The 27,308-nt window shown below is 34.7% G+C and overlaps 1 protein-coding gene across 4 annotated transcripts in view; it reads left to right on the top strand.

Moving 5' to 3' along the window:
* Positions 1 to 26,525, top strand: part of LOC139138616 (nucleoredoxin-like protein 2) — a 30,212-nt gene extending 3,687 nt beyond the window's left edge. For all 4 annotated transcript variants that reach the window (XM_070707064.1, XM_070707066.1, XM_070707065.1 and 1 more), the window contains exon 3: positions 23,583 to 26,525. In XM_070707064.1, coding sequence (XP_070563165.1) covers positions 23,583 to 23,754 — 172 coding nt within the window. In that variant the 3' untranslated portion in view covers positions 23,755 to 26,525. The remainder of the gene's footprint in view (positions 1 to 23,582) is intronic.
* The last annotated feature ends 783 nt before the right edge of the window (positions 26,526 to 27,308 follow it).

The raw sequence follows: 27,308 nt of genomic DNA, 5'->3' as shown, positions 1-27,308 counted from the left end.
AGTTATTCACAGGTTTCACTGAGAAGAAGCTGATATAACGTCCTTACATTTATAAATTTTTATCAGAGCTGTTTAAATTATGAGCTTGTATTGTTTGAGAAAATCGTGTGACATATCTGCTGTAGGCCCTTGGGGCTAGATGTAATAGGTCAATATAATTATGTACTACACACACTGGATAAAATTGTGGCAATTTGATATATGAAGAAACACATGTAATTCACTTGTAAGTATTGGATAGGTAGATAACATGTGTGATTTACTATGACAAGTATGCATACAGGCCATCCCGTACTATTTACTCAAGTTGTAAATTTGATCTGTGTATGGTGAGTCCGAAGTTTAATGTATAAAATCAATAAATTCAAGATGTGATCTGTTAAAGGTCAAGTGATTCCACACATTTACGATCCATTTGTATGCTTGATGAGAATGTTAGTGTCAAAGAAATATTACCTGTGTACCCATCTGCATAAAAAGACGACATTTCAGATGAGAAAACACGCTGTCTAGTTCTCTCTTCTCCATAACCTTCACTGTATTTTCAAAGGTTCATAATAATTAATGCAATTATTCCATAATTTTTAGAACTTCAAACTCATGTTTAATAACTTATCATCAGAATTTGAAATTCATATACATTTAATTTTAAGGCCAAAAGCACAAGTTTTAAAGTTTGGAGTACCAAATACAAATGTTGAGCACTCTCTTAAACTGCCACTATTTACTGTGAAGAGTTTGAAAAACTCAAAGAAATATAGTTGTTTCCTTGGAAAAAGATTGAGCCAGGTCATCCGTTGTCATGATTCTCGTAAAGGAATTTTTGTAATGAAGTTCCAAGCAGCTTTTTTTCCAGTTGATGGACTAGTTAAGCATTTTGGCTTCACCGTAACCTCATAGTGAAAGCTAAATGTCATCCCGTACAAAGCAAAAGTAATATTTTTGAACAAGATTGAACCAGTGTGTAATAAATCAATGACATTTCAAAGTTCACATGTTGTTATGGTAAGGTTGATATTGGCAAATTAATTTGATTTTCAAATTTATGTTGTAGGGACCGTTATCTTTTACATTTTAGACATTTAAAATATAATTATTTCTTGATGTAATTTGCAGTCCATACCTTGTGTGAACTGCTTAGGTAGGTTTGCTTACTTAAGTAAGGACTTCCACAGCAAGCTGATTGCATTGGTGTTAAAATAATTTTTTGGTGATATACCGGTAGTGTTCTGGCTGATGTGTCATAATTTGTGACTAATATGTCACAGAACCATGATAATATTTCTGGTACCTGTAGCTTTGGTATTTGATCACTTAATTAATTACTGTGGTTAACTTTGGTAACAACAACATTAAGTTTCAACCTCAATAACATATCTTACTTGCGTACTGCACCCATCAAAACTGTGCTTATACTCCTCCATTTATTCATTATCAACATAAAGACAATAGATACACTAGATAAAAGTTGGCTGCTTCCTAAGCAGCAATGTCTCAAGCCTTCTTATTCCAAGGTCTGGTGCAAAGACCAATACTATAGACAAGAAGCCTTTTTTAATAACAGACAGCACTAAAATATGTCAGACAGTTTGTGATAATATTGTTGTAGTCTTGCCTTAAAGAGGCACTCCCACTTGGTAACATTTTTAAAACACATTTTTTTAATGCCAACGGTCGATATTTGACATGGCGACTGCACGCGGATCGCGAGATATTGATAAAAACATGTCCTCAAAAAAGGTAAAGTTTGAATACCGGTGGCCCACCTGAATTCAGCTTCCGAACATAGAACGTTCGGCACTGGGGCCATTGTCAACTAAGCTATGGAGTACGAGTCTACGCTGACGCTGCTGTACGCCACAGCAGTACCACTCTCGTCGGTGAGCGGTCATGTCCCATGGGAGAAAGCCGAGTCCTACTGACTCGGCAAAAAAAAACCCCGAAAAACAAAGTTTGCTGATTCCACCAGAATTCGCATAGGTGACTAGCACAGATAGGTGCGGTTGATACATAGTATGCATAGTGGCCGCCGCGTGGTATGCGCGCATACCACACGCGGTGGCCGCTATGTATCGAACCACGCGTAATTGTGTGGCAGACGACAAAATGTAGTCATCAGAGGCAACTAATATTTTACACGTAAAAACTGATATCTATGTGGTATTGTTTAAAAATTTAATACAACTGATTGAGAATAATGAAAACGACAAAAACTAAGGAGAAGTTTTAAAAAAGAATTACCAGAGGTAAAGGCATTGATAATGATGTATATAAAGTCATCACAGTAGGAGGTAAATTAATTGCGTCATTCGAACGTTTTGGACTGCTTAGAATATTGTCAATCAGCACAACAACACATCTGGTCATAACCAGAAACGATCGTAAAACTTCGGGATGCGAAAAATACGCTCAGGAAATGACATATTTTTATCGATATCTCACGAAACGCGCGGAGTCGCCACGTCAAATATCGACCGTTGGCATTAAAAAAAAATGTGTTTTAAAAATGTTACCAAGTGGGAGTGCCTCTTTAAGTAAATAGGAACTAACAGCAAATTTTAGTAAGTGAAAGTTTGTTCTTGCCACAGTTAGTTCAATTCTAAAGTGATGACTAAGTATCCAGTTGATCTCTGTTTGAGAAAAACATCACATATCCCCTGCTGATAAAGTCTGTGAACATTTTGATGTAGTTTAATCACAAACATTTTTCAAAAAAATGTTGTGCTTGTATGCAGGGATTGAATTGCAGATAGGGTTAGAGGTGATAAAGCACTAAATTAATGGAAAGGCCTGATCTTTATACAGGAGATAATTCAGATGAACTCTGGGTTAAAGTCAGTCATAAATATCCAAAGAACATGCATTTGTAATTGGAAATTTGGATCTGTATGTAGGGAGTCACGCATGAAATGGTGAAACGGGTGAATCCTAACTGGAGAGCGAACAATTAAACCTCATACATGATGCAAGAACTTCACTTTCATTTTAATGTACCCAGCATGAAAGATACAGTCTTGCTGTAACTTGGTAGCAATTCATTGAGATTTATCATCAGGGAGCTTTGAAATAGTCCTGTGATTCAGCAAATATACCTAACCAGATTAAATTTATCCTTGTGTCTGTAAACGTCGCCCTGGGAAAAGAGTTTATGCCCTGAAAACTTGCTTGACTGAATAAAGAAATAAAATTTTATGCTCCTCTGTGCCAATGTGCCAGTTTCAGAATACTGGCACAGTTAGACTACACTTTCATGATTGGTGAGGCGTTCATCATTTTTAGATGCAAAGTCCACAAGACTTTTGCCATGGAATTTCAATCAGTTTTTAATATTTTGGTAAGGGATATACAGTAATGTACTGGTATATATCTAACAAATATTTCAATGATGAGGTCCTGTTTGTTTTACTTCAACATTCATCAACAGCAATGATATAATAAGCCAAACATGAAATGTCTAACAGTAGCCCTACGCTTACAAAAATTATAATATTGGAAAATGTATGTCCTACCATCCATGTATTTTTATATTTTCTTTATCGAGTATCACTCCATCAACTGGACTATGGTTCTTTCAAGTACTTGAAATATTCATAATCCGTTACAGTCGTGGCAACCAGCTGAAAGACCTCCTTGGCTATCAATCAGGTTTCATAAATGTCATTGTGACGATTGTGTGAAATCTGTAGGTCTGACAAAGGTGTCACCTCAAGGGCCTGACACTTCCAAAGAAAAAAGATTCATTATCTGGTTATTATTTGACTTCTCCTTGGAAATAGAGTTGGACTACTTATTGAAATTATACTTGTTTGTGTAAGATTGATAATTTGCAGACATTCATCTTCACATCATAAAAAGTGAATGAAGTGTCTAATCTCAAAAGAAATGATTTTCATATGTCACTCTCTGCTCTAGTTTGAATGCCATGTTAGCATAGACAGATAACAACTGTGTTGCCTATTGAATGTCTTTCTCCAAGAAACATGCTACAAAGTAATCAGCCTGTTTGAAAAGTCTGACAGGTATGCCCATTCACATTGTTTGACTTCCTGCTTGCCATGAATTATTTTGTTGAACTGTGCTGGTTGGGTCTTGATTGTGCACAGAGTTCAAACCTTGAGTTGCAACAGTTGCCTGACATAACAAGTATGTCTGACACCTTCATTTAGCAAGTCTGTGCTAATTGTCAAAGGACATGCACCAAAGCAGAGATAACACATTTCTTATAATGTTGCCTTTACAGAACACAATTCTCTGATTGAAATCAATACTAATGTCAGGAAAATGTCCTGTTGAAGCATGTCAACCGGTGTAACTGACTGGTACTTTCTCACATTCAACTGCAGCCAATCTAAGTGACTCTAGCAGGCTCTTATATCTGACTGCAGAGAGGGAATAGGTAGATTACTCATTACTGCTCTCAGTACTCATTGACGGTGTCAGGGGAAATGTTTCATTGATAGGCTATTTAATCCAGACTTAATGTACTGAATGCTTTTTTTCTACACTTTACCGGATTTCCCCTTTTTGTGACTTCTTTTAAGGAGATTATAATCACAAGTGACCCTGAAAGACGCTGGAAATAAAAAAAAAGTGCCTGACCCGTACACTGGATTAGACAACTGTTAATGATGTGAAAAATGTCATGTTTTCAAATCTATGCTATTGTCCATGTTAATAATGTCAATATCATTTGCCATATCATCAAATGAATTAAGCCTCCATGTTTCTGATAATGGCAGGATAGTGATCACTTTATCACAGTGATCTTAAATTTAGTGTATTCTACCATATTTTCAGTTTTTATCCTTTTCCAGAGATGATGTAAATGAATATATCTGTTGGACTTGAGGATTTGTTGGCCCAGACTGTGAAATCTGATTCATAGACATAATTCATAAGTCTATTTTTATTTATTTAGACTCTTTAAGACTTTTTTTTAATTGAAAGGCTACATTATGTATCTTTCTGGATACTCCTATGAACCAGCTTATTTATCACTCTTTCTAGAGTGATATATATTTACTGATTGTGATTTCACACAATTTGCATTGTTCTTTCAGTGAAATTTCATCAATCTCAAGAGCAAGTATAGTTGTACACTCATATGTCACCTCCTTTTCGTTTTTTTCAAAGCTGCAAGTTTGCTGCTTGCAAATAATCTAGGTACTGATTTCTTACCTTTTTCGAAAGAAGTATCATCATGCCTTTTTGTGAATGTATCCTCTTTTATCAACAATACACATGAGTTAAATATTTATTTATTTTTATGTTTCATATCAGTAAACATTTTACCACATAAAGTTCTGTTTGCATAATTGTATTGCATGGTTCCATTAGGTCAAGTAGGTCAAATAAACACAAACACGAGAAACGGAAATGTCATTTGAAAATTTTCAAGGAATGAAAAGTACTTACACAGTAGAGGCAAGCATTGCTCTCAGGTGATAGATAGTTCAAACTGCACATTTATCCAAATCTACTTACCCAGTTCCCAAAATGTCATTACAAGAGACTTAAGTATCCTTACTTTATGGCAAGACCTTACTGTGAAAAAGTTTTATATTCCACCAATTTTCAGTGAGATTACCTTTAAAGTTTTATATTCCACTAATTTTCAGTGAGATTACCTAATGCGTCAAACTGTAAACCTTGAGTGACCCCTACATACTTGCAATCATGCCACTGACATTACACATACATGTCATGCATATGCCTGTACTGAAGATGAAGATCACAGCTGCACTGAATGTAACTGCATATTCTTTCTACTTTGATGAAATTTTCAGCATCAGTTGATTATTACTTTCTGCTAAATTAGCATATGATAGTTATTCTTTTAGATTTGATAACAAAATACTGGCCAGGATCACGTACATCATGGGCCACTGACGCAAGATGAGGTATAGAAAATGTCACATTGTATGGTTTGATGCGTCTGGGCCCCTTGAATTTCAAAGACATGATATCAGTTCTGTGAAGCGTGATAAACAGAAAATTGAATTTAATCACGTCTCGGTATCTCATCATAGGAGAACATTTTCATTCAGTAAAGAGTTATTGCCCTGCTCTACATGAAGATTTTCTTTTTGAGCACTTTTTAACAACCAAGCTATTCATACTGAGAATGAACTTACAAATGAATTGAACAATTTGACTAAGAATTTTTTTTAAAATTGAATCACACAATTTTGTTCTCATGATAGAAAGTGAGCATATTGCATCATAATCCATGCTGCCACACATCAATCTTATTTCTGAATTGTAGGACAACTTAATTAGGTGTCTCTGCTGATTAGTATAAAGTAAATTACAATCTGCATATTCTTGAGATACAAAGAAATCCTTGACACAAAACAGTGTTTGCACCCAGCTCTTATAAAATGCAAGACCCAGATCTTACAAAATGTAAGACATCTCTTTACAAATATATCCATCTTAGAAGAAGAAAAAAGTCTAGAACTGATTTTATGATGCTTCTCTGATATTGTTTCAGACTGAGCTCCTAAAATTACAGAAACATAAAAATGTGATTTGCATTTATCACTCCTGTATGTAATAGGTAACTGTCAGATTTTCATTGGAACACAAAATTTTATCCCCTGTGCCAGGTTTTATATTCAAAATATCTTTCAAAAATACTATCAGCCCTGAGACAGGCTATACCACAGGGAAATAAGGAATGAAAAGGTTAGCATGGAAATGTTTTCATTAACAATCCACTAGAGTTTGTCGGTTAAACACAAAGATACATTTTAGATGAAAGCCAACGACTTGTTTTCATGTTGTAAGATATCTTCACAGACTGTTTATATACAATACAATATTTACAATACAATATTTATTACCCAAAAAAGTTACATACAATATCAAAGACAGCAACAAGTTTTAATAAGTCAAAAATGATCTGGGCAAAGGGGAAACAGGATATAGCTGGTAGCTAGTCGAGCCTGAACCCCGACATGTGAAAATTGTGGTGAAAAAATACATAATGAGGGCTCACAGAATGAATACATTTAAGAAATAAAAAATAATTTACAAACAAACAACAAACCCAAACAAAAACTTATGGCAAACATGCAAGGTGTCTATCAAACAAAAGCTACTTTTTAAGATATAGTGTCAGCTGTAGAAAAAGGTTTTGTTTAAAAAAATTATATGTATACATAACTTATTGAATGCCAGTTTGTTCTATTAGCTATCCAAACATTGTAAAACATTTTGTCTGATATTTTATGATCCACAGGGAAGTAGATAGACTTTGAAATAAGTTTCTACCCGTTTTTCTTTATCAGGTAGGCTGTCATAATCAAAATGATAATGCTTTTAATCTGTTTGTAGGACTTGTCTAGACTTGTCACATCACAAACAGTTCATTTTCAATCACCAAACATGTACACTTTCACATGTATGTCCCTCAATTTTTGAAATCAATACTCGAAGACTAGAATCAAACATCATCACATCACACAATAATGCTGAAGGGACATGTCATGCAAGATTTGGTTGCTGTTTAGTTTCAGTGATTCATAACAAAGTCACTCTCTATCTCACTCTGCAGCAATTGCAACTTTCATGTGTACAGCAGGTGAATGAGAAGCCCTTTTGCTGATTTTTATGCAAATGGTAAAGATCTCTTTCTGAAATAGGCCAGCCCGGAATTCGAATCGACCACGGTACAAACAAAGCCATGTGCGCAAATGCACACAGACGTACGTGTATTTCCATACGCGTTAGTACACATGTGGGTTTGTTTGTACCGGCATCACGTGATTATTTGGGCGTACTGAGTCTTTAGAACGCATCGCGTCCTTTTTATTCCGGAGTAGAACCATTGAGTCAGTAGTGAATTGAAATATATACAGATCACTGATATGTTCAAGCTATCAGATGTATGATTTGGCCTTAATGTTGTTTCAAAACCTACCTGTCTAACAAGAAATCAAAGAAATAATTGTTAAAAAAATATTTAAAAAACTCCAGCAAACTATACCTCCTGTGGTTACACAGCAATAGCTGTAGTATATTTTAGAGAAATAACCTGAGTTTAAGTACATTTGGTCATGTGACATGCATCACTTTGATTAGGAAATGCATCTTGAATAGACCGTAAAACAGGAAATGCCCTCGGAGAATATAGCTCTCTCAACATGTCCTAGAATCGTAATAGATAATTTGAAAGACATTAATGGGACGTCTTTTGACGTGCTTGTACTGTACAAAGTATGCATATATCCTAAGGGGAGTCAAGATCAGATGCCGTTTGTTCATTCTCCCAAACTTAATATCCACTGAACAAAAGGTTCTCACACATCAGATCAAAGCTATGTTTAAATGCCCCAATGAGGGTTGATAAATACTTTACGAAGTCTAGTAGAAGTAGTTTTTCAGCACTTTTTGTTTATACAAATGAACGCGAGTGATTTAAGTAGAAGTAGATAGTGTGAGAACACATAAAAAAAGGCCTACGGTAATCATTTTCACCAACTGCTATGGCTTCTTGTTATTCAGTGTGTTTTCCATTCCAGCGGCCTAGCCACTTTATGGCTAATAGCCATCGGGTTTCACAGTATGTCAGACAACTAGTACCAAAATTAATTTTGTGAATCAGACAAAAAACAAGAAGCTGTATGATTTTCATCAGAATGTAATACAGGGCTTTAAATCAATGAAAATTTCAGTGGCACATCGAATGAGAAAAAAAAACTGATTTTCAAATGAGAGCATAGTTCCGAGGCAGAAGAGATTGAAGTCTATACCTTTGTTTTCTGGTTTTCACTCCTGAAGAATTTATGCATGAGTCATTCACTGGGAACTGGACAAGCTGTAATATGCACAGTGAGAGATGATTGATGTCTTTGAGTTTCATTTTCAGCCCTTGGGATATCTTCAACAATAAAAGTAAAACCTATAAGGCATAAACAAGTGTAAATTCATTTTAGATGTCCAATCAAGATATGTAATACTTCTCCCAACTTCTATGCGTCATTGAATGCAATCGATGTTATTTTTCATTCGCTTGTGAAATGTAGGTAGGTCTGTTCTTCTTCTGTATTGTTAGTGCCATCGCCACCTGACTATTGTTTATTCTTCTGAAATGGCGGTTAAACTACCAGTACTGATTGATTTTGAACTTCTTGCCTTTTTCACATATGAATCATCCCAGCATCAATGCAAATGACGTCAATGCATGTTATGCACGCTGCCCTCTAGTGGTAGTGCATGAATGATTTTGATGTATCGCACTGATATGAAAATTCACATTTGTCATTTTTCAAAGACATCACTCACATGCTTGTTAAGAGTCTCATAGACATACATGAATAACAGACGATGCTGGTATCTCATCTTGTAGTGACAGCCACAGAGCAGGTTGTTGATTTTTTATCTCTACCTGAGGCAGACTATATGCCCTTTGAGGATAGATTTTCAAAAAACTTCTCAAAATCTAATCATTCTTTGCTCTTTTGCACACTGGAAAAAGCCAAAGGCAAAGTAAGGTTTCTTTCATTGAATTTTTTGAGAAAATTGCCACTTTTTAAATTTCATATTTCTGATAGAGCTAACAAATGAATTGGGATTTTTTTTGTATTTCAACTGTACGAAAATATGTTCTCCAACTTGTAAAAAAACTCTGTGACCCAAATTTTCCACTACAACATAGAGAAAAATTGTTTGAAAATTCTACTGTTGAATTAAGAGCTAATTCTGAAAATGTTCACATTCAAGGAGGGCACAAGAAAATTATCCTGTTGAGCAAATTAAATAATATTTTTTACTACACATTAACCAGTAATAGTAATAGTAGACAGTATATACACATACATATACCATAGTCCCTCCACTCCATGGAAGGGCATTCTGCAATCTTCCTGCAGAATGTCTGCATGTACATAATGGTTGGTAGATCTCCAAATAGCTCAATCAGAGCCTTACTTAGATAATCCTCCTCTGGCAAACTTGAATTATAATTGTCAAACACCTGTATGTGAGCTGTTAAGTGCCACCAGAAAGGGTGGGGGAGAGAAAATACACCTGTTTGCAAGCCTGGAAAAGAGAGAGAAACAAAGACAGAGAGAGGATTAATTCCAATGTTTTTGGTTGTTCTTAACTAGTCTATAGCTTCTAATTTCCAGAGCCACTTCTTCAAAATCAAAGAAAATTCATTTAGCAATAGCTTTCTACTTTGCTCACCCATCTATTAAAAGTCAAAGATGTGGCAAATCATCATGAAAATTGAGGGAGATTAAAACCGTTAACAGTACATACTCAGCCTGCCTTGTGCAGGAGTGTCTTGTAAAATTTATAGTCTGTTTCTAGTATAGAAATTTGTCTTTTTCATGATCAACTCATAATGAGAAATAATTCAAAAGAAAACAATCTTGCTCTATGTAATGATTGTGAATACGAATATTAAGTGGTAATTGTTTTTAACATTAAGCTGCTTTGAGATCTTTCCATCTGAGATCACTTGTATGGTTGACGTGTTTGCTAGAGATCATTAAATGTATGGATATAGGAAGTGTAAATAGCAATACTCTATATTGCCTCTGTTGCTGCATTTCTATACACAAGTGGGTAGAAGTAATGCAATAATAGCTAACATAATACAATGAATAATATACATAACTTGAAAAGTCTGTATTGAGATAATGTAATTACGGCTTGTTCCCTGGTGGTATGTGTGTGCTGTCATCAAGTTGTCATGGAGACTGCTATTTTGGCTCACAGAGAACAATCCCCAAAGTTGTAATGATATCAAATCAAGAATAACTTCAGAATAATTCATGGGAACATAAATGGTGATATTTTCATCCTTTCAGGTAACACACCGTATCACTATAGCATGATGTTGAAGTAGTTCCTGATAAATCATTTAAATTTTTGCTCAAGCAGAAGACCTCAATCCAACACTGATATAAAACACAGTCCCTGGACCATGTGAAAACCTATCATCACATTTTCCATTTCACGGAAATCTGATCACTCTATTGCGGAGTCTGGCAATAAAGGTCATGTTTTGTATCAGAAAATTCCATCAATATCCCTGACAGCTAAATTGCTTTGTTGCACTTTCACTCTGCAGTGATAAAAAAATCGAAATCACAGAGAAAATCATTTCTTGCCAGAAAATGAGAAAGTGAATTGATAATGAGAGCTGTATAGGTTGTTTTGTACGTTTTGATCGGCTTGTTTGTTATATTCAAATAGGTGATCAATGTCTGCGTTTCCATAATTACCTAAAGATTGCAAAACCTATAGTGTTATGTTGCCTAGAAATTATTAGAAGGAATTTCATGCTCACTTTATTGACAGTTTTGCGACTTACATGATGTAATTTCTGCCAAAGTATATGTTTCAGACCTGCTTTCTAACTCATAGTAAATGAACTTTTTATTTCCCATTGACTCTAGACTTACAATGAATTCATATTCATGAAGATTTTCAACAACAAAGAAACATTAAAGTAGTTGTGAAATATTTCCCTTGATTGAAAATTGTCTCATTTTATACATTTACATATTGTGTTTTTATTTCATCACAGTTTAAAAAATACTTTTTCAGATGGACACACTTTCAGAGGTACTGATTACCCTTGATATTTATCCTTACTTTCAGTCTACAAAGCTGAATAAATACTCAAACAAACAAACAAACAAATAAATAAATGAATAAATAAGAAATTGTAAAAGTATGATACTTCAATTCAACATTTGAAAGCTTGACATAACATCAGATTCACTATGAAGCAAATTTATCAATCACGAAATTTAAATTAAGAAAGAAAATAACCAAGAAAGCATGTAGCAGCATTTGTGAGTTGAAAACCTTCAGCCAGACCTTCAGACTAGTCTTTTAAATGTTACAAGTGACTGCCTGATTTCCATTTAGATGCAAAATAGTCTGCCGCATTGTGACAGTATCAGGAGGTAAATAATTGACAGTCTAAGACTCTTAAAGTAATCAAAGAAAGCAATTTACCGTTGATAACTTCTTTATGGCTGCAGTAGCCAAGTAAACTTAAACGTTATTTGTTTCTAGAAAATAGTGATTTAAAGTGTTGCCAAAGAAGACGTTTAATGGCAAAAGGATTGCAGCTCAAAGACTTTGCTTGAAGTATCTAAAACCTGCGGTAAACATGGCCACCAACTTCTCATGCTATTAAAGGTAGCATATGTAAAAATTATAAAATTATTGCCAGTCTTAGGTAAGCATGATAATGAAATACGTCTTTCTTACAGACAACAACTTGAACAAGATATATTTGATGATATGGGGAAAATCTTGCAATAATTATACATGTACATTTGGAAATATCTTTCAGCAGTCATCCCAAAGTTTTCAAAATTTTCTTTTTATATGAAAGATATACCATATACCGGTACACATTTTTTATTTATTCTAATTCCATGGTTATGAGAAAAAAAATTCAAGTTATATTACAGTATGTTTGGAAAATTATATAGAAAAAAAATGAAACAAGGAAAATTTTTGACCTGCATGGAAAACTTGATTCCAGAAAAATTTTAACCCCTGTATGTAAAGGACATGATGGCAGCAAAACACAGTGCAAGCATTCCATGTGTGTATAGGATTTACAATGGGATGGTTAATGGAATTTCTAAGTCCATGGAACCCTGATAAATGTTCTAGGAACCCTGGTAACCTATTTGCTTTTCCCAAAGTACCAAGGATAACCCTTGTGAAATAACTATAATGCATTGTATCATTCATCAATTCACTATCTTTCAAGAAAACACTGTCAATACTGATAGTAAATGTTTCTGCTCAATTGAGATGAATCTCCATGTGTTAAATGTCTTGATGTATCTCAACTGAGTCTTGTTAAAATACCTTGAAAGCTAAAGGAAGCAGAATGCAGTTTATATACATGTAGTGGTACTGGTGAATTAAAGTCATTTGTGACAGTACATAGCTCTGAATCTCTTATAATACCATAATTTTGATTTATACTCACTATTTTTAATGTCCTTGGTCACACCTATACACTTCAGAAAGTGTTAAGGTGAGAATAAAACAAGGATAGAATGTGTCAATTTTCACCCTCGAAGGTTGTGTCTGATGATGATTTCTGTCCAAAATGTGGCATCAGTGTTTTTATACATCCTTGCTTACCTTGCATGGATGGTTTATTTTACTGTTCATCTTGACTCAATTTGTGCAAATCACTTCTCAGCATTATACATAATGCTTAAATGTAACAGCATATTCAAAAGGTAAATTGTTGAAGTTGCAACTGTCCATTCTCCATCCCTGAGCTTATACACAAAATTTGGTTACAATGCACGACATACTGCATGAGCCACTCAAGCAAATGCTATACAGAACAAATTGTACCCAAATCGAGTGTATTCTCATCTGTGGAGGGGGGTTATTGCTAGTATATTGTATCAACATTTGTGTTTCTGGGATTTAAGTTTTCTCTGTAGTTTTAGGACCTAAAAAGCAGAATAAAAACTTGAGTGGCCATCATCAAACCAAAACTGAGCGTGCGGGACTTTGTTCTGTTGTTAATGAGAGGGACATGTACCATGCACATTGATCAGCTATGGCAGTGGAAGTGATGAAGACGATGAAAAGTGACAATGCCTGTGTAAGTGCAAGCGCAATGCTCTGACAAGGCAGTTCTACATGTAAAATTTCTATATTATTTTATGTTGAATATTTCATCATATTATCAACGTGTTTTAATTGAAAATTTGATTCATAGATATGTGATATTTGCTGTAGGGCTTAACATCATCAAAACTAGTCTCATGAAAGGCATTTCAAACTACACAATAATATCCTGGAAAACACATATTTGTAGATCATGTCGCTCATGTATCATTTTGGGTTCTGTTGGTGAGAGACAGGAAAATTTTGACTAAATATATGCCTGAATAATGTTGAGTATTTCTTGATTAGGTTGATAAGTTCATTTCAGCAAACAATATTTTTGATCTGATATTTGAAATATGGAAAGGTTTATATGACAAAGTGCTTTCAAATTGAGCTTCAAGGGTAGAAATACATTTACAAATCCTCTATACAATCATACCGGTAATATATCTTGCTACTTAAAGGTATACTGTCACCTGTTCCAATTTTACCAAAGTTACCATGGAAAGAGAAAATCTATTCAATCACAGATTTTAAGCGGGTGGCCGCTTTTTAAAAAAGCTCCCTCACATGGGCATTTTGAATACCAAGGAACGCTCCTTTGACCATATATGGGCATATTTAGATTACAGATGACTGTTTACCTTTAAATTATGCAGGAATATATCCAGAATGTTGGATCTCATGAAATGTCTGTATATACACTCAACAAAAAAACAATTATCCCAGCAACATGCCCTCACAATCCATTCAATGCACACTCCAATTTGACTTTTCAAACACACATGAATGTATTCCCTGAGGAGTTCTGCCAGTCCAAAGGTGTATGTAAGATTTTCAAAGTAGAGCAGAAAGGTTGGCTATAAATTCTGATTCAGAGCAAAACATTGAGAGCCACTGGTGCATAAATATGCACCCATTAACTGTACTTTCAGGAACTTCAAATTATATAGTTACACCCTAATGACTGTAGACCACAAATTGATACATGAATAAATCCTCAAAGGACAGGATTGTGGGTAATGTACCTGTTATGGCTGCAATTAAGCTAGTCAATAATGTACAATTATAAGCCAAGCACTATTTGTCATAATCCACATGTATTAATTCTTTGTTTACAGCTGTAAATCCTGAATCAGTTTCATAGTCTTTTAAGTAGTTTGGTGGGAGAAAATACTACACCTTAGTGCAGGCAAACAAAATTGATCTAGTTATTGGGGCCCACATTCTATGGTTGATACTTTTTTCAACCAAGTTCAGCTGTTAAGAATTGACAACTCTCTCAAGGTTACTCTGTCTGAATCATAACGATCGATAATGCACATTTTGATGGAGATTAATCAGTCTCATCGTGAAAGCAGACAGATCAAAATGTCTGGATTGAGATTTTTTGCTTTCTTAGCTCTACTAAAATGACATGAGCTGATCATACTGTTGCCAGTAGTCAGTCATCTGACGTCCATTGTTTGTAGGAATAGTACAAGGTTCATCGGGATGAACTCTTTCAGAATTTTTTCAAAAGATGATGAAATTAGTATACATATAGATGACTGGGTTTTTTTGCCAATTTTCTCAGTTTTGGTCAAAATTTATGATACTGTTTGTCAGATTGTTTTTAAAGTTGGTGGGTATAGGTTCATACAGATGGTATCATTCAGATGTCATACATTCAAATTATTTACAAGCTGCATAATAATTGCTATGGTGTTACCTTTCATCATGTTGTGAGCTCAAAAATGATCTTTCTAGAAAATGTTGCAAGTCTGTCTGCAATAATCAAAATAAAAAGTATGAGATGTATGAGGATATGGTACATATTGTACGCATGGTACATACTGTGTGTAATTGTTTCCTTTTACAATTTTGATATTTAATATATCAACAATCCTTGAGGAGATGAGGGTGTAGGTGGGATTTCAACATTCATTTTCAACAAACATTTCCCTTGTGTTCACTATGGATATTTGCTATAGTAATCTATATTTATATAAAAGTTTGGGTAAATGTTGAGTTTAACGAGTAAAGAAAGTAGAAAAGTTCATTACAACTGCAGATCCAGACAGTTTCAAGTTTAGGCAGAATATATTTTTTAAATTGTTGCAATATCACACCGTCAGCCTTCTATCACATAATCTGGATGGCTGCCATAGACACGCAGAATGGGAAAAAGCATGCAAAATTGAGGCAATGGGTTTTTGCCCCGGGACTAAGATTCTGCAAATAATATATTGTGCTCTTTGGTTTGGAATGCAGATCGACTCTCAACCATACATATACCTTCTCACTCCCTGACGGCATCTTTTTTTCCTAGAGGGCCTGCAGATACATACGTGCTTAAGTAACGTGAAAACATGTATTGAAAGAACCTATGACATTTCAACAAACCTGATGATATAGCTGAAATGAAAGTGTACAATTAGGGAAATGGATCCAAACAGTTGATTTTCACTGGCTATATAGCTTGCAAGCATTTAGAATGTTCGTGTTCTATCGTATAATTGTTGCTCAAAATCTCACACTATTGAATAACTTAAATGAGTCTGCCAATTTTAACAGAAAGCCAAAGCCATATTGCTTACATACCTTGAATTACCTGGATAATATTTTAGCGCATAAAAAATTCAAATAATTTTTCCATTTTACTCTGTGCTTGTCATTCGGTGTGTTTTATGTTTTCATATTTGTTTCATGTCATGGCTGCATTGACTTTTTCAGCACAATGCTTCTGTTGTCTATGTGAACCTCACCTTGATACACCAACCTTTCATACAACTGAGGACTGCAAGGAAGGTACAGCACACTGTACATAATAGTTTACAGTTTCAAAGTTTGCATGTACTTGTGTCACCATTATACATAACATACCCTACCCCGTCTCCCCAAGACCCAAACATTTTTTACTCACACTGACATAGGTATTTTTTTGTACAGCCTGGTATTACGTTGACCACTAAACCTCCGCCATGACAATATGTTCAAAAAGATACATTTAACTAGTCAGTGTAATGAATCATCCACTTCATGTATTTCACTTCTAATATGTTAAGTCATTCTCTAACCAAACAGTGACAGCATTACATCATACAGCTCTCATTATTCATCTTAATTGATGACATCAGCCAGTAAGATCTAAATGCAAGTGACAAATATTATCTTATTGTCCTCATTTAATTTCAAAATATCAATTCTTGCTGAAGACAGTGCCAGACACTCTTTGTGCAGATCGATGGAAAAAGAACAACACAAGGACAGCCAACAGAAACATACAGTTCCATCCTGTGGGTATACCTGAATTAGCTTGTGTCATAATATTTGAATGAAATCATCGACAAAGGCATAAACCAAACAAATTAAAACATTCTGTAGAATTTGATATCTTGTAGGAAATTCCATCCTGTAACAACAAATAATGTTATATGTCACTAATTTGTTGATTCCCAAAATACCTCTCCAATATTAAATAGACCAGAATAATTCTCTCGATGAATATTTTAACAAAGACGATACCGGTATTTCAGTAGACCTTTCTGTGAAATAATTTGGCAATATGCAATTTCTGTGAATGTTTCTGTCTTCTGGAAGAAAACAGAAATGTCTGAAAATATTTTTTCACAAAATTGTGCTCGGATCCACTGGCATATTATACAAATCGTGTACGCCCAAACAGGCATCACGGCTAGTATGTAATCTAGGTGAATTCCCATTAAATGTCTGAAACATCTCCAAAGAAGTGACCTTTTCAAATCGCAGGAAGTGTTGATGAGGATGTTATAGGCAAAATGATCAATTCAGATTTACAGAATCATCAATTAGTGAGTCAGTAGAATCTGAAACAGCATTTTGCCATCGCCTCTGTCTTTCAACACGATGAAAGGATCAATATTAGAATCTCATCATGAAATGTGAGAAGCGTTAAGATTCTGAACCCAGAAATGATTTGGACAAATACTGTGTGTTGTTAATCATATGTGTCAGCATTGATGGTTTCATAACAGACATTTTTTCTCAATCTATCACCTGCATTAACTCAAAGCAGTAATATGAGCTTGTAAAAAAATATTTCCATTTCCTTCCACTATTGAAAAAAACATATTGGAAAATGCATAATGCATGACAAGCATGAGTATATCATTTTTCATGAAAATCAATTTCCATATTGCACGACATGAAATTTAGGATTCCAATATTTCATTTACATGGCAGATGTCAAGCCTTTCAGCTATACAGCTGCATGCGAATGAAGTTGACACGTTGCTGCTTAGTTGCCATATCCAGTTGAAAGTGTTTCTTTCAGGACAGAATGCCTTACATACAGCAATGTGCTTCAGGGACAGATTTTCTCACTGACATTAATCTGAAAATTCTTTGCCAGTTTACTGCTGGAATGGATGAATGTTGAAACATGTATAAAACACATGAGAGTGGCAGCAATTTTAAATTCTAAATTGTGTAAATTTGAGGTAAATGTAAGAATTTGCTAAGTGACTCCTGATTTTAAGGTACCAACATACCTTATAGACACTTTTAGATTTTAATTTTTTTCTCCCAACCACTGTATCTTCTAAAAGCCCTGATAGTGAGAAATCCAACCATGCACAGAACACAGTCATTATTTGCATAATAGTCGTGTGACAAGCGTTTTGCTGAACCTCCCAAAAATTGTTTTTTCTTCCCCTTAGCAAATACACTGCAAGATTTCTGGTTGAAATTTGTGCATTGACAAGCCTTGATAATATCCTTCAAATCCATGTCTGGGATTTCCTTTATATGCCTTTGTTTTTTTATTATGCACTATTGAAGGTGTTAGACTAAGGTGCTTTTCAAGGAATTGGAATTGTCGCGCCATATAATTTGAATCGAGACTCGGAGAAAAAATTGCAGACATGGATTTGAAGGGTATTGCTGAGGCTTGTCAATGCATAAATTTCAACTGGAAATCTTGCAGCGTGTATGCTATAGGGTGGAAAAACCGATTTTTGGAAGGTTCAGCAAAACGCCTGTCATGTGACTATTATACAAATAATGACTGTGTACTGTGCACGGTCGGATTCCCCAATATCAGGGCTTTCAGAAAATATATACTTTATTTGGGTTTGGGACTTCTATAACTGAGAAAAAATAAAATCTGAGTGTCTCTATAAGTTATGTTGCTACCTTAATTCTTAGTATTTTCCTTGTGGAAAGTATCAACAGAAAATTAAAATACAAATTTCAGAATGCATTTCACATAAAACTCCTGATGATCTCAGTCAATAAAAATCCTTTCTTTCAATCCTGATATAGAATAAAAAGTAAAATGATGCTTGTAAAATGTATGACGTTTGGCCCTTTCATCCCATTTACCAACAAGGAATAGCCAAATATCAAAGCAACCAGGTTTGACCAAATCACCAAGCAAGTGGCTGGTACTTGCTGCTGTCATTTTGTCACAATTCTGACATGCTGCACAATACAAACGTCAACATTGTACCGTGGTGTTGTGCTTAGGCGGGTCTATGTCATAAATCTTGAGTGATCTTTTTCAACTATGAAGAAAATGTTATGCATTGCTGAAAAAATCTCTCATTGCAGATGTAATTTTAACAGCTTGTCGACATATCTGAGAAAAATAACAGTGAAAATTCTTATTTTTCTCTTTCATCCTAACACTATATCATGTTATAATATTAATAAATATGCATATTGGTACATTTGTATCTCTTTACAGCAAATCATGACAAACTTATTCAATTCTGTATCTATATCAGTATTTTACTTCTCATAGAATTTTGTCTTCTTTTTGGGGTCAAGGTTGATTAAAGTAGTAATATTACATAAATGAAATAATGAAAAATTTTCACATGAAAAACTTCAATTAAGTCAGCTTAGATTAACAAGTTTTTATAAAGGACTGTCATATTTCAAAAATGTCCTTGAGGCGTCTGCATTTCATCAATGGTAAATGTAATCCGTTGTCTTATACATTTGATTATATCTATATAGCTTGAAAAAGATATAGAACAATTTTCAGAACAATTGTCAGTGAGAGCAATAAGAACTACTGGTATTTTAAGAAACAATAGGGAATAAAATAACAATATTTTTCAGAAGATTGCACTCACAGAAATAAACAATCACTAAATCAAAAATAGTCGAGAATGTGTACAGTAACAGAAATTGATCTCCCAATTCTCAGATACGGAGATGTACCATGTTTCGACAAAATCTCTCATTGCCTTTGGCATTATTGGAGATTCCGATTGACCAGGGAATCCTCTACATTCCGTGTACAGTCAATATAACACTGTCTCAGAGGTAGGATCCTATGATGAATTTTAAATAATGAACAGTATGAGAAAAGTTTTTACTAGCCTTAACAATTATTTCAGACAGGAAGACAATCATACCTAGGTTTATAAATCTTTTACTGCCAATAAAATTGAATTGTAAAGGTGTTTTACTAATGCAAATCATATTCAGAAAATTATGAAAAAAAGGCAGGAAACGAATTTCTGGTCACTGTGTCAATTTCCTTCCCAAGTTCCTTCTGACAAACTGCTTCGAACTAGATGTGGTACAATGGATACTATTACACATTATGGTTTTGGTGCATTTTCAGTTGCTGACCCAATGTGGTGATGTGGAATGAACTGCCTTTGACAATACAGTCCATGACAAATCAATTGTGTCTTTTAAACGCCACTTCAAGTCTTGTCTTTTGAAAGATGTTATAGTTTCTGTTTGTAGTTTGTGAGTTATACTTTTATGCAGAGCACTGACGCGAAGTGTAGCGCGCTTTTAAGAAATAGATAACAATAATAATGAAAAGACATTTTTGAAAATGTTTGATGGAGAGCAACTTAATTTGTTGGTAGTGGGGATGGATGTTTGATTTTGCCACATTCATATCAGAAGTTGAAGCTTATATTCTATGGTTGTTTTGATGTCTAAAAAGAAATGAAAGTCTGCCACTCTACCAACCCTAAATAAAGAAAAATAAACTTTCACAAGCATAAATTTTATGAAATTTTAATTTGTTTTGTAATGTGATACAATGTGGCTAGCATTTTTTCCCCTTTCTAAGAGTGCTAATAGAAATATATGCATAATTATTATGACAGCTTCTATTAGAAATTTCTAACATCGCAAGGATAGGAACATTTTAATTTTAAAGTGTGGAGCAGATAGAGTTTTAAAATGTATTCTAACTGCAATATCAAAAGTTGAAGTTTAAACGTGGTTTTGAATGGAAACTTGTTTACAGAGTGAAGCACATCCCTAGGTACTTGTATGGTTGCAACCAAGGTTTATCAGATTGATATCATCAGTAATACAGAGAATGTAGTGAACAAAATGATGATTTCTCCTAAACAGATATTACTCACTGTAAAAGTTAATCCCTAGAGGGGCGTCACTTACACATTGTGAATGTTCCTATGGCTTTCAGTACAGAAATATCTTGTTTCTGCTCCTAGACAGTCATTAATGGTGACTACGTCTCATGCATACTTCATTGACAGCAGAAAAGCCCGGCACATGAAGTCTTTGTGTGAGCTGCCAGCAACCTTCAGGAAAATCAATTTCAGATAAGACTGCTTTCCGTGAATACAACAATTGGAATATTCCGATGGCATGCCGACAGTTTAATCAGATTGTCTGCAGTTTTCCATCATTTGCCAATTGCTGGCTTTAGCCTAATCCAATGTCCATAGCAGATGTATGTGTGTACCTAACCTGTTGATTTTAAAGGAGGGCTATTTTAAACTCAAATCAATCTACTATCTCCGTTGTTGCCATCAGGCAAAACAGAATGTCCAAAAAATTGCTCTTTCAAAATGATAAATGACTTTGAGATATAAACAGCGGATGATTCATCAGAAACTGCTATTTATCTTTTTCAAAAGTTTCTCATGAAATGCATATTGAATAAATATTGATGTACACATAGACAAAGGAATACTTAGAAACACAATTATATTCCTGGATGTCCCTGCATTCTCAATATCAACAGAATAATTGTCTTCCGCTGAAATTCTATAGCGTAGACGACAGTCAGCAGCTTTTAAAAAGTAATGTCATCATAGGTATGAGAAATAATCCATGATGAGAAAGAAACAAATCAACTCTCGTTTCAACGCAAATAAATTTCCGTGACATGTTCCCTTTATGGGAGAGGAAATGTAGTTTTCTGTATAATGGTGAAATGAAAGAATCAGACCGTCAGGTACAACATTACAATTTATAGACATTGAATTGTTACTTTGTAATAATATGTAACAGAATTATTAATAAGCAGATAAATATAATTGAACCGCGACCCCATATGAAGAGCCTTTTTGCAATTGTAATATTAGATAGAGAAAATACAAAGATTTTTGAAAATATTGTCGTGTTTTTTAAATGAATGCCAGATGTCACAGTGGTAGTATTTGATTATAAGCCATGGCCATTAATGAAAAAAAATAACAACGGAGTGTGTCAAACATATAAGAATGCCATATATGGATATGCTGTGTCACAGACGCACACTGCAACAGTCATCAAGTTTATTGTGTCAATGATGTATAATTTCATCACTCTATTGTTTGTACACACGCCATACTGACAGTGAGTGGTCAAATGATAACATATATGGTAATATACACGGAATAGACGGTGATAAACTGATTGCATGCTGAATTTAACAATTAAGCCACTCAATTCATATGCATACAATACCCAGTTTCCCTGTCTGGGTTAAGAACAGGGTGCATCATTTGAGTACTATTGTGTAGCAGTTTCGCTAATTAATCTATACTGACAAATGTCATACTTGTGACCCAAATTTCCGAGAAATGTGCCTATTTTCTGGACCACATAGTAAACTTCCTAAACTTCATGGCTTTACTACCATGTACGGTCCCTCCACAAAAGAGGAGTGGAGGGACCGTGTACCATGTTTACAGTGAAGACACCTGGCTTCTGTTTTCATGTCTACACAAGTCAGAAAAGATATACATTGCTATTCAGCGCCTAGCAGGATCACACAGTCCAACTCACAGAATCTTGTCTGTCAAGTAATCAAACAGTTTTCACATTATTGCTAAATAGGGAAGTGTTTATACTTCACTGGTGTTTGGCACCATTTCAACTCTACAAAGACAAAGGGTGTACTTGTTATTGCATTTCATTGGTGGTAGTCTTAGATGTGATACAATAATTTAATTTACCAGCAACACAGTGGTAGACTTTGGTATTTTCATTTCGATGTAGATCAGCCACATACAACATTCCTGTTTGACAGGAAACATTCTCATCATAAGTTAATATGTTAAGTCTGACTGGACGTACCTGCAGGGGTTGCATTATTAGCTAACAGGCTTTGGAGCTTATTCAGTATCTTTTGTATGCAATATGTGACATATGATGCAACAAATTATTCATAAACAGCAACTCAAAATGGTCAGGTTCCAATAAACATACTGGTAAACAAAATGGCTATTACCTATTTATTAGCAAAAGCTTACAGCAACTGACAGTAGACTCTATTTAAAAAATTATATTCAGCATTACCTGTATATGGCTTGCAAAATAAATTTGCCTCAATGATGGTACAAAATCTGTATGCAGCCACTAGTAATGGCACACCAGATCGTAATACCATTTGAAATGAAATAATTACCAATCATGGTTGAAAACCTGAAATCACCCAAAAAACTGAGCACCTTAATATCTTGTGTATATGCATACATTATAAAAATATTGTTACAAATTATTTAGTCGTAGCAACAGAAAATAATACATCACCAGAATCACATAACTTTTAGATGTAACATTGTATATTATGCAAATTACATAATTTATTATTCATGAACAGCATATTGAATATTTTTCAGATGTCAGTATAAAGAATTTTCCAGACCATCAAATCCTCTCAATCACTGGGACTGTATTTGAAATGTATTAATCTACATTACGTGTACTTAAATCTTTCTTTCTTACAGTGAGTTGAAGACTATGTACAACGTAAAATCCATTCCAAAACTTGTTGTCATCAAGGAGAATGGCGAAGTGATCACAGAGCAGGGACGGAAAGAAGTCCAGGACAGAGGAGTTCACTGCTTCAAAAACTGGGTCCAGGCAGCAAATATCATACAGAATTTCACTGCAGATTAGCAAGAGCCTTGTGCCATTGGAAGCGCTCATTTACCCTTGTTTAAATTACCCCTTTTCATCTCACAGAATAATATTCTTTGTTCTTCTTCTTTGTCTAGATGGGTCCTACCATTGAAAATGGGGGTGCAAGGATAAAAGGGTGGCTTCTTCATTGCCTGTTGTTAAAATCTGTGCTATCATGAATATTTTTTTCTGAAGTCTATCTAATATTGATCCAAAATGATCCACATAAGTAATACATTCAAAATGTGTCAGTAACCTAGTTATGCAAAACATGACATTTTTCAGATAAGGGAATTGATCTGTCAATGCCATATCAAAACAGTGTTCTGCATATTGAGAAAATTCCTCCAACACCTACTGCGACAAGGAAATCAATAATCTGTTCCAAAACAAGCCTTGTCATTATTTCATTGAGTCAAAGGATTTGCTTGATTTGTATTTGGCAATTTTGCTCAGCGGTAAAATGTCAACACCATCGTACCTAGTTTTGCAAAAATGTAAATTGTATAGGCTGCACAAGTCTGTTGCATCTATCCACACTAGGCATGTTATACACCGAACAGTTACACCACTCTTTTTGTCTGTCACAATTAGGTATTTAATTATTATCAAAAAAATTCATGATAGAACAGTTTTTGATGCGGAATAGTTTTTTGACAGTACATTCAACATCAAGAGAGTTTTTAAATAAGTAAAGTTGATGTGGATATGCAAATTTTATTCATAAAGATTTTAATACTATGTACATTTTTGGTCAATATATTTTGTTTGTCATATTTAATGGTAAAATGCTTAATTAATTCATTCCACAATTTTTAGACAAGCTGATCAAATAATGCTTTTTGAAAATGAACATACCTGAAGGGAAACTAGCAACAGAATGCTATGACTGACAGAGTTGACATACCTCAAACTTTCTCTGAGGTAGATCAGGAAGGAGGCTACCAAACATAAAGTTGATAGAAGGAAGATATCTTTCCAATGATGGATATCACTGTTGAGTATCAAACATCAAGGTCCAATAGTTTATCAGTGCTAAGTTTTTGTTTGATCACTTCAGTTTGGCGTGTTATTAATTCATGCACATTTTTCTTATAAAAGAGATGATTACAACTTCACCAAATTTAATGCTTTTCTGATTATGAAAATTTCAATTTCTCAAAATTTCAGATGTCCAATTGGGAGACTGTCTCACAGATATTTTAATAATTTTTTTTTCAAAATTTACATTTCTTGTATAAATCATTTAATATTCTTGTATCTATTAAGGCTCTTTTAGGGCTACTACTGGTAGATTTTTAACAAATCAGCAAAAAATGACATGTTTCAAGATGTGGAGTGTGTGTCTGCACAAGAAATGGTGTGAAATTGACAATTCAAAATTGATGAAAACCCTATGTATATTTCACCTTCAGCGTGTATTTTATCTTTTCACCCTGGGGAATGTTATCATTGTGCCTGCCTTGAGATACCAATTATCACCAACCGTCAGGTAACAATTTCTGAGATGTAAAACAGCATTTGTAGATAACATTTCCAGCCATTAGGAACAAATGTCAGAACGTATCAGAGAATTTATGTCATAAGCTTGTAACAAGAGCTGCTGGATAAATTTGTTGTTATAAGATTACACACTCCATTCAGTCTGTACAATGAAAGTGTCATAGATACCAATACCATGGTTACACCATAATTATGTAAAAAGAGATTTTCCTTTCAAAGTAGCAAATGACATAATGTGGACTCGAGTTTCCAGGTGTCCGGTAACTGTGTAAAGCTTCAATCTTTAATCCACAGCTATTTTTACCAGCTACTGCTGTAAATATTTGTGCCTGGCTGGTAATGGGTTCTGAAAGGGTTACATGAGCCTAGGCAAGGAAATGGATCAGTGTATCTCAGTAGGCAAAGTGAAGTTAGCACTGTATCATAGTGTCATGGTGCCTGATCTGTACCAGTAACATCGTCCACTGGCACGGGTCCCATACTTAACTACCTGATTTTGATACCATCTGATTTTGGGGCTGCCCAGACAAGAGACTTTGGCAAGCAAAGATGTATCATTAACTGTCAGTAGATTCTGAAACCTTTGCAGTTATTTACAATAGATGCTGTGCATGAGAACCCTCATGTTTTTCTGCTTTCTTCGAACGTTTGCTGATATGACTTATCTCTGTGTATAAGGATGACAGATTATCTGTTTGAAGACAGTACCGCCCCCACAATGGTACATAAAACATCAGTATAACAGATGTACCACAGTCTACTGTCTGATCTGTGTGGTAGGGTTATAAAACATTTTAGGAATTGACCATCTTTTGAATGCAGTTCCTAAAGGAATAAATTGGTTTCTATCAAGCTAAGTATTATGTGAAGTTGTACTCGAAAAATGTAACACAGTAAACAGAGATATGACAGGTTTTTGAAATTTCACATTTTCAGTACATGACTCATCATTATAACCAAGTAACTCGGCAAATAAACTTGTATTTTGAACCACTTTTTAAAAAACATTCAGCAGTCTTTCTAATGGGAATCTTAGGCATCAGGTGTACATAAACAAACCAGGAGTTATCATGTACAAAACCAATCATGATGTTGAAATGGTTTGCGGTGTTCAATAACGGTGCATTTTACTGCCCTCCTGGGAATAATCATGAACTCAGGCCTGCATGGAGAAAAGCATTCAGAATTTTCGCATAGATGGTGTAGTTCATGTTTGAAATAAAGATTTCAGCAGGGAGATGAGCAGTTTTCCCAAGTTTGCATTGCTCACTTTTGAATATGACTTTTCTTATCTTTAAGGTAGTACGTGTCTTGAAATTGGAAGACTTAAACTTTTGCGAAAACTTTGCATGAGGAAACTTAAACCATTACCTTTCGAAACTAAGATTAAAAAGCAGGGTTACGGTGCAAACTTTGGTGTTCGCGTAAGTTTTACCCGATATTTAAAGGTATACAGTCACCTGTAATCTAAATATGCCCATATATGGTCAAAGGGGCGTTCCTTGGTATTCAAAATGCCCATGTGAGGGCGCTGTTTTTAAAAAGCGGCCACCCGCTTAAAATCTGTGATTGGTTAGATTTTCTCTTTCCATGGTAACTGTGGCAAAATTGGAACAGTTGACAGTATACCTTTAACAACACTTGCAATTCAAAATGGCCGCCATTCCTGTGTTCAGAGTTAACTCTGAGGAGAATTTTTTTTATTTTCACAAATATAAGCCTGTGAAAATATTATTTCATGAACTTCGAAATGAGCCCCGCCTTCCCCCGCAAGAGGTAAGCTAAAAAAGTATCGTAATAGTTTTGGAGTCCTGCTATCTATACCCGAGGTGCTTAAAAGATGAAACTAGTATACATGTTATTAACGGTACAGTTACGCGGCAGGTACTCTGTAATTTCTCACGATATGTATGTACACCTGCCTGGCCAGAATTTGCTTGCCTCGGGTAGGCAGGCAGTTTAATTTCCTACACTTTTCATGATCAAGGTAGCAGTGAGTTCGTGCTGTGTTTTCACTGTGGCACAACAGCATCATATTCATTTGTAAA

The sequence above is a fragment of the Ptychodera flava genome, chromosome 8 (genome assembly GCF_041260155.1).
Source record: "Ptychodera flava strain L36383 chromosome 8, AS_Pfla_20210202, whole genome shotgun sequence".
Lineage (NCBI taxonomy): Eukaryota > Metazoa > Hemichordata > Enteropneusta > Ptychoderidae > Ptychodera > Ptychodera flava.
Note: the sequence above shows the minus strand (reverse complement) of the source record. Positions and strands in the feature narration are given on the sequence as shown.